At 42.4% G+C, this 15035-nt stretch overlaps 1 protein-coding gene and 1 long non-coding RNA gene across 2 annotated transcripts; both read right to left on the bottom strand.

Annotated features, from left to right (window-relative positions):
- Nucleotides 1-10: 10 nt before the first annotated feature.
- Nucleotides 11-4161, bottom strand: LOC120713702 (COP9 signalosome complex subunit 6). Its single transcript, XM_039999653.1, has 9 exons — nt 3745-4161; nt 3205-3293; nt 2413-2506; nt 1439-1500; nt 1280-1358; nt 1041-1133; nt 775-875; nt 515-570; nt 11-400 (listed from the first exon to the last, which is right to left on the bottom strand). Exons 1-9 carry the CDS (start codon nt 4052-4054, stop codon nt 316-318), a joined length of 969 nt encoding a protein of 322 aa, XP_039855587.1. The 5' UTR covers nt 4055-4161; the 3' UTR covers nt 11-315.
- A 2490-nt stretch (nt 4162-6651) lies between these two features.
- Nucleotides 6652-7373, bottom strand: LOC120713703. The gene is made up of 2 exons (XR_005691243.1): nt 7080-7373; nt 6652-6933 (listed from the first exon to the last, which is right to left on the bottom strand). It is a non-coding gene; the product is annotated as an uncharacterized LOC120713703 (long non-coding RNA).
- Nucleotides 7374-15035: the final 7662 nt, after the last annotated feature.

A 15035-nucleotide genomic window follows, 5' to 3' on the forward strand; every position in this document is an offset into this window, starting at 1 on the left:
TAACAACACGGCAAGAAGTGGTTTCAAGTTTTGCTAAGCATAGTGAAATCGCAAACCAGCATCAATATCCTTTTGCGAGTCGAATAGAATAACTACGGAGAGGATGAACTTTACAGACCAGCTTCAGCAAAAGTGGCATTTGGCACAGAATCGAGCAAATCATCATTTTTGCCTAGAAAGTTTGAAGTAACTCTAGAGCTGCCGTATAGCCGATAGTGCATAATAGATTGCATGCAAAAAATTGCCTCGGGATACAAGAAACTATTTCCAAAAATCTTCACAGATGAGAGCAGCAGTAACTGATTGGAAGGTAAGCTACATGAAAGCACCTCGCCCTCCTCTCCTGGTTGCAGGTCTCTCATAGCTTGTGTTGATCTTCTCAACTAACTCGTTCATTGTGCTGCAAATTTAAAAAAGATGATAACATGAGTGAAATTTCAAGCGAAGAATGATCTAGGGTATCGAAGAATTTATGTATTAACAAAAAAAATATGGCCAAGAAGTGACTGCATACCTTGAACAGTTAGTGAACATAGCAAGGTAAGTCATGAGGAGAGTGTCGTTGTATTCCTGGAAAGAACGAATTATATCATCATATAATCAGGCATACAGTGTTAAATATTGTGACAAAACCTAGAAAAAATTGAAGATAACCATTTTTTTCTGGCAAGGATTATCTATTTTAAATAATGGTATTCATGAGGAAGTGTCTTTCCATATAGAAAGAAGAGAAAGGACTTTTGTGTAAGATGAGTACGCATAAACTTAGCATACCATTAAGAAGTCATCTTGGAATTTCTGTGATTCCATAGCTGGTAGCCTTCTTACGAGGCTTGAGACTTGCCTAAGCAGCGAATTATCCACTGGAACATCACCTGCAGCCGAAGAAAAGGATTAAAGTTTAACAGGGCCATTAGTAAATTTGGGCAATTAAAGTTCTGAAGGATAGGTTTAAAGACGAAAGGAAACATGAGAAAGACTAAAACATTATTTCAGTGGTGAAAGATAAAGCACACATAGAACTTCATATATGTACAGACCTTTTTGCATGGCAACAAGATACTGATGGATAACACGGACCCTGCTATTGAGCATCTTGATGGCACTGTGTATTCCTGTAAGATGAGCAGCCACTGCAGAATGCATCCATCAGTATAGTTCTGTCCAGAAATATTACCTTGGGCAGTATGGTTAAAAAAAAAACACTAGACCAAGGGCCAAGGGGAGAACATCACCCTGGCTTTGTCTTAAGAAATGGGCTTAATAGAAGAATCCTTACATTGAGTTGCCGCTGAGCCGCCATCAGATGGTTTGAGATGGGCCACATGGTCTACAGATATCCTCTCAGCCTCCACAGTCTTTGATCAAGCATATGTAGTGTTAAAAAGGTACATTTATAGCAAAACAAACACAAGGGAGAACACACACACAAACACACCTCAATGGTATAATTTGATCTGACAAAGATGAGCTGAGGACTCCCGTCGATGACATGCAACTCTTAAAATTACAGAAAATAAAAAAGGATTAGAGCCATACAAAAAAAAAGGCAGCGAGACAAGAACTTTGTACATTGATAAGATTCTAAGTGATTTTAAGTATATAGTGAGAAGAGTTGAAGGGTTATCCATGTTATACTAGTATGGTAGTACCTATACTAATGTAGCTAAATATTGGCACATGGGAAAGGAAATTTAGGATCACTAGATAGCAAATAAATAAATGAACATTTTACAAAAAAGGAAAAAAGCAATGTGCCATAACGACAAGGCAGAAAGAAGACTTACTTTATATGTACATCTACATCTAACTTCATAAATATCCTTTGTCACTCTAAACTAAGAAGTTGAAGAGCAATACTAGAATGTCAGAGTGACTTCGTGTTCTAAGGGGTTGTTTGGTTCTAGGGGCTAAACTTTAGACCATGTCATCACATCAAAAAGAATCTTAGCATTTAGAGGTATTAAATGAAATCTAATTATAAAACTAATTGCAGAACCCTGGGGCTAAACTGCAAGACAAATCTAATGAGATATATTAATCCATAATTAGCGAATGATTACTGTGCATTACTGTAGCAAATTATGGATTGATTAGGCTCATTAGATCCATCTCGCGAATTAGCACCCGTCTGTCAAAAAAAAATTATAAACAGATTTTATTTGATACTCCTAAGTTGTAAGATTTCTTTTGATGTGATAGAGGCTAAAAAAAAGTCTGGGGAAACAAACAGCACCTAAGATGCTCATATTCGGAGTTACATGCATTTATAACTGATGTGAACCAATCAAGCACCAATAGTCAATAAAGCGCATATAAAATCCTTGCATAAATGGATTTATGGTCCAAAGATCAGGAGAAGCAAGTTTCCGTACATTTAATTGTTCCAAACTTTAGATTATATTTGCTTACCACTCTCATAGATAGTCACAGGGAGATCCTTCTGGGAGAGGTTGATTGCAGGATTTAATAGTAGATAAACAGGGCTTTCGTTAACGTCCATCAACTGGATAATAAATGTAAAAGAAGGTTATGCAGAGGCAACTGAACATATACATCGCAAATCAAACAAATATCTATGCTGACAAGCAAATCCTCAACTATTCTCAAGTCTAAATCAAATATCCTCCATTTCATTCGGGTCATGTTCTATAGTAGTAAGTATATGTATTGGCACGAGATAAGCAATACATAGTTTTTTGCATAAGTGGGAAACCTAGGATTAAGGAAATTCTACAATATCCAAGCCATTGGTAAAACTATTCTCCGATTTCTATCTGGGTAATTCTGCCTGGCTTTGAAAAATGTAAGTGATGTGACATTTTCAGTTGTTAATCTTGCAGCAGTACACTCTGTTTAGTTTTAAACGTGAAACTTCAAGAGCGCCTTATTAGAAGCATAAATAGGTTACATTATTAGGTTATCAGCAGTAGTGGTTACTAACCATCTGCTTCAGCACCAATTACAATACTACAGTGAGAGAACTCCCAGGCTCCACAAGCATCAAGCCAGTTTGTTCTCTTGTTTTAGTAGGCACCTGAAAATTGGCCTACCACGTATAAAAATTCCTAGGTGTAATAAGTATACTAAGATTAAATAAAACCCACATTTTCTTCATAAATAACACGAGCAAACACTAATGCCAGAGCCCAATGTCGCAGTTTCTCAGATTAATCCCTTGAAGAAAAGGTTCTAAAAACTCACGGCTTTGTGGATTTGCATGTCAGTGTCCTGCACATCGCTTCCAGTGGAGTACCAGCCCAGCACGTAGAAATCAGGGAACACCTTCTTATCTGCACAGCCACAATCAATCGTTACAAGCACTCATCAAAGGCCTTGTTTGGTTCATGCTTTAGTTCCTAGCGCACGCAAGCCGAGAAAAGAATCTCGCATGGAGTGCTAAATGAAGTCTATTTGCAAAACATTTTTAGGGATGGGTATAATTTTTCGTGATGAATCTAATAACGGTAATTAATCGATGATTGGCTACAGTGATGCTACAGTACTATCCTCTGATCACGCGCCAAAGGCCTCATTAGATTCTTCAGGGTTCCTAGCGCGGGGTTCTGGAGTTGGTTTTGTAAACTGGCTTTATTTAATACTGTAATTAGCGGTCAAAGTTTCCTAGTACACCATAGTACGGAAACCAAACAGGACCAAACCACCCAGAAAACCCCTATCATTCCCTAGAATTCCGAGCGCCATCAAACCCTAGAAACCCCCAAGACTCAATCACGGGCTTACAGAGCTCCTGCTTCTTCTCGAGGAAGGCGCGGTCGAGGGTGCCCGAGACGGGGTCGAGCACGAGCTCGAAGCTGTTGAAGATCTCCACCGTCCGCCCGCGCTGCACCCCGATCACGCACCCGAACACCCTCGGGGGCTGCCCCGCCGCCGCCGCCGCCCCGGACGAGGAGGAGCTGTCCCCGGAGCAGGCGGCCTGGGCCTTGACGCGGGTGTGGTGGTCCGAGACGTTCACGATGACGAGGGGGTGGAGCTTGAAGGTTAGGCCGCTGCTGGAGGAGGGGGCCGCGGCGGGGTCAGAGGGCGCCGACATCGTCGGAGCCGGAGGGGGGGCAGGGGGCGCGGAGGCGTGACCTAGGTTGCGCCGGCGTGGATTTCGACGGCGAGGCGAGGCGACGCGCAGGATGCGAAGGTGGGGTTGGGGGTTTTGCGAGTCGTGGCTTTTGGCGTGCTTAGGTTTCTGGCGTGAGAGGCCGAGCCGGGTTTCGTCTCGCGTGTTGGGCTGGAAGGTTATTTGGGCTTTATGTGGGCTGGGCTGGAGCTTGATAAGCTAATCCTTTTGGGCCGTCCGATGAGCTTCGGTTGCACCGCCCTTGAATCGCAGCCTGAACCGTTCTTTCTCCGACCGCCAAAATCTCACTATGATTGGGTAAGTTTGACTATGAGTCTATCTCCGGGTCAAGTCTAACTATTTTGTTTCCCGGAATGGTCAAATCTAAGAGCAAGAATAATCACTCTGTTCTGCTGGCTGCGACTCGTGACGAATTTATTGTGAGAGAAAATTACTACTGGCTGGCTAGTGGCTGGTGCTGTTTGATGTGAGAGAAAAATACTGTTGCTAGCTGGTGGAGCAGCCAGCAGAGAGTGAATAGAAATCGACGGCAGCACGTGCATGTGCAGGCCACGTCACTCAACGCCTATGGCAAAAGAATGCTCATATAATATTCACTATTGCCTATCGAATGCATGCTTCCCGTTTGCATGCTCTTTTTTGAGCCGAGACATTTCCTCGTTGCTCTATGCGCTACATTTCCTCTTTATGCTGCTTGATCTACGCCGAGCAGTCGTTTTTTGTGCTGCTCTACACCGAGCAGTCGCTTTTTCGCTTTTTGTGATATGAACAGCTATTTAGCCTGCTGACTAACCCATAATAATTGCTCTAACTACAAGTTTCTTCGTTCATTGCTTTTAAGGCACTGGATTTTCTGTGGCTGCCCTCTGCTTTTCGTCTAAGAAATTACACTGATTTGAGGCAGCTGGCAGGTGAACGAAGTCACAAGAGGTACCCAGTCATCTCTTCGGCCCCATCTGTTCAACCTATTTGCAAGGCAAAAGTACCTTGAACACGACTTCTCGCTGGTCAATACATCATTAGATTTCAGACAAAACAATATACCGTCATATACAAAGGAAAATGATTTGTAACCTTGTATAGTTAAATTACTTTGCCAGTAAGCTCAGCATGTGTTTGTGACATGGTATAGCCTGATCTAAGTATATTTCTCACCATATATATAACCATGACTTTCTTGGCAAAGGTTGACACCACAACCATTTGATGAGGGCAGTTCACCACATCTTTGCAGGACCAACACTGCGCTTCTTGCTCCTCTGGTCACCAGAACACTGACATGCTCAGCATCATTTTTTTTATAATATTTGCAGGCACAAGGAAATTCAGATTGATATAGTTGATATGTGGATTTTAGCATAGATATCATTGCATTACACAATTGATTAACAGCCATCTCACGAACTACACTGGCAAATCATGCTACAAATGTCTTGTAGATCTATGCAGTGGAAAGGCCTGCAACAGACACATCATGAAAACATGCGGACCTACACACGCCAAACACTACTTGATAGTATGATACTATCTGAACCTGGCATTCAACTTGGATATTCCCTATCGATGCTATGTAATCAACCTAGATTAGCTTTCATATTGTTTTTGCATTAAGCATTATGTCTTAGTGATCTGTTTTCGAACCATGATGAATATGGCTACTCTACAAGATCAAAATCCTAAAAATGATGGAATTAAACTAGATGCTCCTATAAAAACATTGAGTCAGCAAAAAATAAAAAGAAAGATTTTATCACCCATTAAAAACACTCAAATACAAAAATGAATGAACTGATCCCATTAAATTAGATAAGGAAAGGGGTCCATAAGGAAATCTACTATGAGAATACATGCAACCCTATCATTTGAGCTAAGTGTAGACAACAGAAATACCTAATATGAAGTGACAAGTGTTATCTGGATGCAGTGCTTTTATTATGCTAGCTATACCAGGTATACTAGATAAACCGCGCGCTACGCCGCGCCCACTTGAAAATATGGAGCATAGCGTCCACTTGAAAATATGAAGCAAAATAGTTGATGCGTTGATGGTTACATATGCATATAGAATAGAAAGAGAGGTATGTTGGAGGGCGTGACAATAAGCTGATTGTTGCGTATGGACCGGAAGTTGCGTATGGACCGGAAGGAGCGAACACCAAATGCATACCCCATTTCGGACTTCCTTTCTCTGGGGAAGCACGTCGGGCTTCCTCTCTCCGGGGACACGTGTCGCTCGGGAGCGTCCGATTGTTCTCAGTTCTTCCTCTCCACGGTGCATAAGAGTAATAGTAAGTATATGTATGCCAGTATGCCACCCGCAGTCTTCGCGAAGCCTCTGCAACTAAGCAGCACCACAAAGTCGCAACACACCTGATGAAAATAGGGAGCCCCATACTCATGAGCAGCTAGCGTCGCAACATGAGAAACACACCCAAAAAGCAAGAAAGAATTAATGATTAGCAATTTTTTGATATTTAGCAAGCACAAACTGCAGTAACTCATTAGCCACCACATAAAAAAAAAAGCAGCACCATCTAGCACGAAGCTGGGCTGCTTTGTACCAGCACACAATAATACCTGAAGGTCTATATTACATTTCACTGAAAATAAATCTGGTCTTTACACAGCACAATCCGATATTTCAGATGTACATGAACCATTCCTACCTATGCCCTGCTCTGTACTAGAAAAACATGAGCCCAGCTATCTAAAATCTCTGAACATTCCGGCACAAAAGCACAAGCATCGAACAAAACTAACAAACGACGAACATATATCAGCTAAACCAGGAGGACGAACTTGACTGGAACAACGCAGAGAGACAGTGAACAGCAGGAGAACTGGTCCAGCCGGCCGACGAACAGCGCACAGGCAGCCAAGCGAAAACATCAGGCATCCATGGAAACATAGAAGGAAAACATCAGCCATCCATGAAAGGAACACCAGGAAGAAAGAAAAATCTTAACTCGCCCGATCTGGAACTCACCACAGGGCGCAGAGAGGGCGGACGCGCGGCCGGCGACAGGCGCTGCTCCGCCGGGAGGCCCAGCTCATTTCCCCTCCTAGCTCTTTTCCCCACCGAAGCCCATATCTGGAACTCACCGCGGAGGCAGTGCAGGCGAGGGGCGGTGCTCTGTGCTCCGACGGGAGTTGGGAGCCGCGCCTCGCCCCCACCGGCCGACGCACCGGCGCTGGACCTCCTCCTCGTCCACCGTAGCTCTCAACTCCACTGAAGCCTAGCTCTCCCCGCCCTCCTCCGGCGCCTCTGTGGAGAAAAAGGCGAACGAAAGAGAGCGGGTGGGAGCCGCCGCCGCGAGGGGGTGCGCGGCGTGGTGTGGGCCCAACGAGGACCGGAGTCAGCGCGTCGGAGGCGGTGACGTCTCGTGGACAGGGGGTGCGCGGCGTGGTGTGGGCCCAACGAGGACCGGAGTCAGCGCGTCGGAGGCGGTGACGTCTTGTGGACAGGAAGCGGCCACGTGCGTGAACCGGCGTGGACAAATTCTAGAGCCAGCGTCGGGCTGTCCACCGAGACATGTGTCAGCTCCATGTTATCCAATTGCTCCCAAGCCTTCCCTCCCGCGGTGTATATGAGTTAGAGTATTCTGAATATGTTTAGTTAAGCTGATGCTGTAGCAAAAGGAGCATTTCATTTCACAAAATATACCTTGAATGGTTTGACCTGTCTGTTGTACATTCTCTCTCTCCTGGTATGCCTTTGTTTTGTTCTTGGGATGTTCCTACTTGAATTGTGCATGTGGCCACATCCTACAAATTTGAATCTTAATGCATTTCCTGCTTCATCAACTAAAGCACATATATGCCTGATGCAGCAGCCAACAAATCCATGTTATTGCTGCCCCCCCAGATTACCAACCTTAACATATAGACTGGCATTTGTTTCGCTTTTCTTTATGATAATACATGCTTAAGTGCTGGGTACAAATAAGTCTATCAAACTTTGAGATATCTATGGGCCTCTGTATGCGAATGAAGCTACACGCGTGTACCAATTACTTGAAATTACATTATAACTATATCTACAATCTTCAGATTGATCTACTCCATTTTTCCAGCCATACACAGCAAAGATAACACATGCCATCATTTCAATCTGAATATTAATTAGTACCCAAACTGAAGCCATCCAACACATAGATTATTATCTAAGATCAAAACAAGATAACAGATCACACGAGAAAAGCAACATATGAGTTTTCTACTAGTAACATAATGTCGGATCACAATAGCAGGATCACACACAAGATATATACTAGTACATGAACTTAGATGCCTCGCGCACGCAGAGGTCACATGTAGTAAATTATTTAGCCTGCCTTAATCCCTTACCAGTAAAGCAAACATCTCTGGTGCTCACGCTGCGAAGCCCTCGTCCTTCTCGTCGTCTGTGACCTCGATTTCCACATAAACACACCCGTACTTATGGTATTGCTTGAGGATGTTGTCGCTGTCAGCGAGCCCGGCGACCCCTTGCCGCCGGCGAGCGCTTAAACTGGATCGCGCGCACACACGCGCGAGCTGAACTGGATGAACACACGCAAGCACAGCAGGAAACACAAGAACTGAATTGGTGCGGCCAACCTTCACCGCGGGGTTTTCTTCTCCTTTTAGGGCTAGTTTGGCAGTAAGGGGAGACCAACCCAGGGAAGGCAACCCCTGAGGGGATTTTTTTTTGGCAGATTGAATCCCCACCATTTCCCAGGGTGTCATTCCCCCCTCCCCCGTTGCTGTTTGGCAGCAAAAAAAAAAAATCATCGGAAATTTAGTAAAAATCTTGAAAATTTACTCGTAGCACGTACAACATGCTGGTCTGACACAGGTAACGCTCGATTTGCTGCCTGCAGCACATTTGCTTCTAAACAAGACCATGTATGGGAAAAATCAGAAACTCGAGTGTTGGTCTGACACAGTTCAAAGACGAATAACTAGAAAACCAACTGCAAACACCCAACACGAGCATGTGTTGGTTTGACACTGTTGGCGTCATTTGCTACGCTCAGGCCATTTACTTCTAAACAAGCGCATGCATAGTAAAATTACAAAGCTTCAGAAAATAAAAAAATAGAAAAAATATAAAGATCATGGTAAATTTGTCACTATCATCATTAACACTAGAAAACATGAAAGATGAAAAAAATAAGTTTAAATTTTGCAGTCCTGTCCAACCCCTCCGTATTTATTTTTACAATGAAGTTCGATTCTTACAAATTTGAATTAAGTACCATCTAATATCTAGGAAGATTTGGTTCTGCACTATATTTGACTTGTGCATGCTGATCAAATGAGCTGAGACATGAATTTCCTGCAAAGTATCAAAATAGATCAGAATATAAGAGGCTAAAGAAATTAAATAACTACTAATTTCCTTGTTACACATACAGAACTAGAAACATGGTATGGCTTCAATTATAACCACTAATCCGAACCCTAAGTGTTTGCAATAATAAAAAAATACTAATCATAGAATTAAACATAAAAAAAATTCAATAAGAAAGTTGAGAAATATTGGTTACCTGCGGTTCGGATCCAAAATCCGGTAGGGCTTCGCCGGTGGAATTACCTCCCTCACCCCTCCTCTCTCCCTCTCCCCTCTCTGGATCTCGTGGGCAGGAAATGAGGGTGCGAGGGAAGGGCAGCTTTTATATTTGGGGGGAGCCTGCCGCCCCCCTGCCGGGCGGGCGGGCTGCCTGCCGCCCCTCCACCGGGCGGCAGGTGCCTGCCGCCCGGCAGGGGGGCGGCAGGCTCCCGCCAAGGGCCTCCGCGCAAAAAAAATATTTATTTACATGTAGGTCCCTGCCGCCCCCTTGCCGGGCAGTAGGGTATAAAACTGTAAAATGTGAAACCAAAAATATATTTTTGTAAAAAATGTTTTTAAAAAATATAAAAATAAAAAAACCTCGATGGTTGCTGGCGTCACCATCCACGGTCTTTTGCTTTTGGGCTGGTGGGCTAAGAGTGTCGTCAGTCTGCAAGGCCCAGGCCTCAGCTGCCGTTGGCTGAGCGGCCCAAACTGACACAAAGGTTTCTTGTCAAAGTGATTGCTTCTTGTTTTTTCTTTTTCCTTTTCCGAATCAGTGGGTTCTTATTGTTTTGCAGGGATTTGCTGCATTGGGGAGATGAAGAATCAGTTTTTCCGTGTGGCTGGATTCTCCTGACCTCCTCATGTCAACTCTCAAATTAAACTGGATGAAAGAGTAGGACACGATCTATACGTGCTTCTAGCCTGCTAGCTGGGTTTGCAATCGAGTTGCAGTCACGCTCCAGCATTGCGAGCATGCATAGTATGATCAGTTCCTCTTCGCAGTCAACTACTCCCTCTGTCAAAAAAAAAGCTTAACTATGGGTTGCGGTGCACACCTCAGTATACAAGTGTAAAAAAGATCTTTTTCCTGGTAAAATTTAGATGTTAACCATTGAATCTTTGTTTTTTCCCTGGTGCATGTGCACCCGGCAAGCCCAATGTGGCTTCGCCCCTGGTGTCGACTAAAGTGATTTATGTTTAACTAAATTTCTAGTAAATAGTATTTATATTTATAGCTCCAAATCAATTTATTATAAAACTATATCTCGTAACAACTCTAATAATATTTATTGCATATCATAAATATTAATATTTTTAAATATATAATTGGTCAAACTTCACATTAAAAATGATCCTACGCTAAAAATATATACTCTTTCTGGGACGGAAGAGGTACGCACTTGCCCAGCTCGGCCATCTTATCCTCTATCTTCCTGATCGCGATCCGAGATCCCCGCTTCGATCTCGCCACCGATCGATCCTCCCAATCTCACTCGATCGCTCGTCGCCTCGATCCATCGGTTGCCGGCGGGAGGACACATGGGCAGACGCCGCGCGCCCTCGATCGATCTAATTTTCTCGCTCGATCGCTCCCCCGCGCGGCGCCGCCATGGCCGCGAACGCCCTCGCCGCCATCGGCCGCGGCTTCCGGCAGGCCGCGAGGCGGCTCGGCCTCGGCTCCGTCCCCGTCTCCAAGCAGCTTACAGCTGGAGAAGGGGAGCGTCCTCGTCCCGTTCCGCGACTTCAGTGTGGGTGGCCGTGTTCGACGATCTGCTTTGCATTTGCTTGCTCCGTTCGATCCGTTCGTGCGGGCGTGTGGAATTGGGTGCAATATACTTGATTCGATCGTTTGCTAATAGCTGCAGGACGAAGGTGTCAACGGCGACTCTTGCGGGATCATCATAGACGGTATCCGCTACCCTACTTCTTTTGTTAATATAATATCACCTTTTCATATCATATATATAGAAAAAGGGGGCACTGTTACTTGTTCAAAATTAACGAACTGACTGTCCTCGCCCGGCCTTCTACTACCTCCGTTTTAACTTAACAAATTGTATATCGTTTTGGCTGTCAAAATGCTTAGCAGAATCAATGAATTCAGAAAATCCAAAATGATCAACAATTTGGTACGGATTGAGTATTTATTTAATTCCACGCCGCGCCGTGCGTCTTATATAAACATATGTATACTCGCAGAATGAAAATCAACCGCGAGCGAGATTATTTAATTTCGTTGGCTGCCTTGCTTTGATTTGACACCACTACTGAGAGGTTGATCCAGAAGAAATGCATGCTGCAATTTCTCAGTTGATGTCGACTGCTCAGCGTTTGCAATTGCATCCCCACTGCTGTATGGGTTGCCATATAGTACAGCCGACGGAGGGATTTGGTGCTCTCCTAGCAGTGATACTATCCGGACTCATACAGAGGTCCCATGCCCAGCTATGGGAACCAAGAATAATAAGTGTTCCCCCCAACGTTGTTACGGAGTTTGATGGAGCTTTTTGATTAATTGTGACTAAATGATGTAAAACTTTTTTTTAGTAAAAGAGTACGGAGACTATGCAATATTACAATATAGTACTTAGGCTCTGTTTAGTTCCTAAAAAATTTTCTACAGTATCTGTCACATCGAATGTTCGGACACATGCATGGAGCATTAAATGCAGTTGAAAAAAATAACTAATTACATAGTCTAACTGGTTAGCATGAGACGAATCTTTTAAGCCTAGTTAATCTATAATTGGACATTAATTACTAAATAACAACGAAAGTGCTACAGTGCCAAAACCCAAACATTTTCACAAACTAAACGGGGCCTTAGATCAAGTTTGCTGAAAATATTAATGAATAAAGGAAACTTGTCATTGAGCTAATGAACACACATATAAAATTAATAAAATAGAACTGATATTCACATACAAAATAGATAAATGTTACTTAACATAATGTGGTAATTTTGGTTTAGAGATGTAATCTCAATGGTATCCAGCATACAGGCATGAACATCTAACCTCTTCTTTAGTTAATAACTATAAGAAGGAAAAAAAGATCAAGAAGACGTTCACGGAGTTGATGGGACGAATATGTTAATTTCGATGATGTGGTAGCTTGAGAGAAGAGAGAAATAGCATTTATGATACTTCTAGTTTTTCATTTCTATGGTAATAATATAACTTGCATGTTTTTTTATTAAATCTGGTAAAAATCAGCAAATTAATAGAACAAAAACCATAGAATATTTGATCATATTATAGAAGAGTAGATGATGAAAAAATAGCATATGTATATGACTTTATGTTAATAGATTATAGATTAAAAGTATTGCACATTGTAAAGATGACATAGCTATTTTTTTAATCTAAAAGGAACATGGATAGATTGCGTGAAAGTATTGCATGATGTTGACACCTTGCATGAAAAGCAAATTAGTGCGATACTTAGTGGGGAATGATGTGGACACTTTGTATGAAAAGAGAAATACTTAGTAGGGAGCACTTATATATGATATACAGATACTAGTACCTAATACATTTAATTATACTTGATACATTTTATATCTAATTATTATATCATGCAGAGCATGGAATTCACGAATGATGACTAATCAGAGCTCCATGGCCAGTCCCCGGCAGATGTCACAGGGAAGCCAGCCAACAGTAAGTAGCAAATCAATGAGAATATGCATTCTGTGGATCGGATGCTTGTAATTTGTTGGGGGAAAAATAGACCCCACTGCTATGTTAGGCGAAACCATTGGCAAAACCGCTGGGGGCCAAATATAATTGGTTTTCATAGTTGGAGAATCGCTGGTATAGTATCTGATTTTTGAGTCCATGGGTAAACATAGATTCTAGTAACTGTTGAGGGAACACCAACCAACTTTTTTCTTTCTTTATCAACAAAGCCATAGATAGGCCATGACCAATGACCAATTGCTTCCTTGGGTTGCGGCCGATCCCATTATTTTCTGCCCGTTGAAATCACTTCGGCTCGCTGCGAATACGCTAACGTAAAGAATCACACATGTACATGCTGGACACCAGGATTTCATGCATCAATAAACCTCGCTCTGTCCTCCCCAATTTCACGCGCGAACCACGGATTGTGAGCGAGCGGCTCTTGCAGGTTCCGCACCATGCAAATGTGTAGTTTTTCTCCTGTTCCCTGGAGAGTACTGTATACTCCGTACAAATTTGTCTGGCACATCCTGAAAGCTGCTGGATAAACTAAGTAAACATCTTCGTCATGCAGATGGTCATGCTGATCAGCACCATGAAATTAGGCTATATGTGGGGATTCACTTAACCCCACATCAATAAAGGCAACTTTATTTGATTCCTCTCTCGCTCTGTGAAAGCAAGGCACAATTCTGCACTATTTACCTGATGATGAAGCTAGTGCATGAAAGATACTCCTTTCATATTTAAATGTATGACTATATTGACTTTTTGTACGACGTTTAAGTGTTTAACCACTCGTCCCATTCAAAAATCAATATAATTATTTTAAAATGTAAGATATATTTAAAATATATTCAATAATAAGTAAGCCACATCAAAATAAATATTAATAATTTTTATTTTTTTGAATTAGACGAGTGATCAAATGTTGAGTTAAAAGTCAACAGTGTTATATATCTAAATACAGAGATAATAGTATTTTTTTATTCTCACCCGTCTCAAAGCTGCTCCAGGCATGGGTGTTTGGATTATGGGCTAGCCTCGTCACGCCTCGCCTCACTAGCCGGGCAATAAGAACCTTGCCAGGCCCAGCAAGCTAATTTTCCTCTCTCGCATTAGCAAGGCAAAGCTTGCCTACAGAAAAGACACTCTTGCTTGACATCCAAACGGATGGGCTCACTCCATATCCTTGCCAGGCAAGGTTACACAATGGTAAGCAAAGAAACCAAACGCGCTTGTCGTCAGACATTCCATAGTTTGGTTTTCGTTGCTGAATGTCTAAAATGGATGACCGATAATGTACCTTTGCGGATTATTGCCTGCAAGTGTTATTCCATCAGCTTTTACAGAAATTCTGTTTCGCAGCTGTAGAATTTAAACGGGGCTACGAAGTTATCTGTCGAAAGATTTCAAGTACTAGAGGATGAAATTATGTAAATTAGATGGCAGCTTAAGGTGCAAATACATAAGAACAATATGATGCCAAATATGGACCCAGCTAACGTACGGCCGGTCGTAAATTAGGCCGGCCATACGGCCTACCCCTTTTTGGCAACCTACGTATCGGGTTTTCTATTTTTAGAAAAAAAACTGCTAGCCACCTCACTTTTCTTACACTCCGTTACCAAAGTAGAATAAGGACAAAAAAGATGATATCAGCACATGCAAAATCAATCTCAAGTTTTAAAAGCTGTAATTTTACAACCAAGCATCAAAAACAAAATCTGATTGCACCATTGAGTTGCTCCCAACAAAAACATCAAAACAAGATCTCACTTCAATATGTTTCGATAATATTTTTTCATACAGTTCCAAAAGCACTTTTGTTAAAAGTTGAAAGAGTATCATAATGAACTCTGAAGCAATTTAGAATAAATGTACAAGCAAATAAAACAGATTGATTTGAAGCAAAATTAGAGTAAATATACATGAAAAA

The sequence above is a fragment of the Panicum virgatum genome, chromosome 6K (assembly GCF_016808335.1).
Source record: "Panicum virgatum strain AP13 chromosome 6K, P.virgatum_v5, whole genome shotgun sequence".
Taxonomy (NCBI): domain Eukaryota; kingdom Viridiplantae; phylum Streptophyta; class Magnoliopsida; order Poales; family Poaceae; genus Panicum; species Panicum virgatum.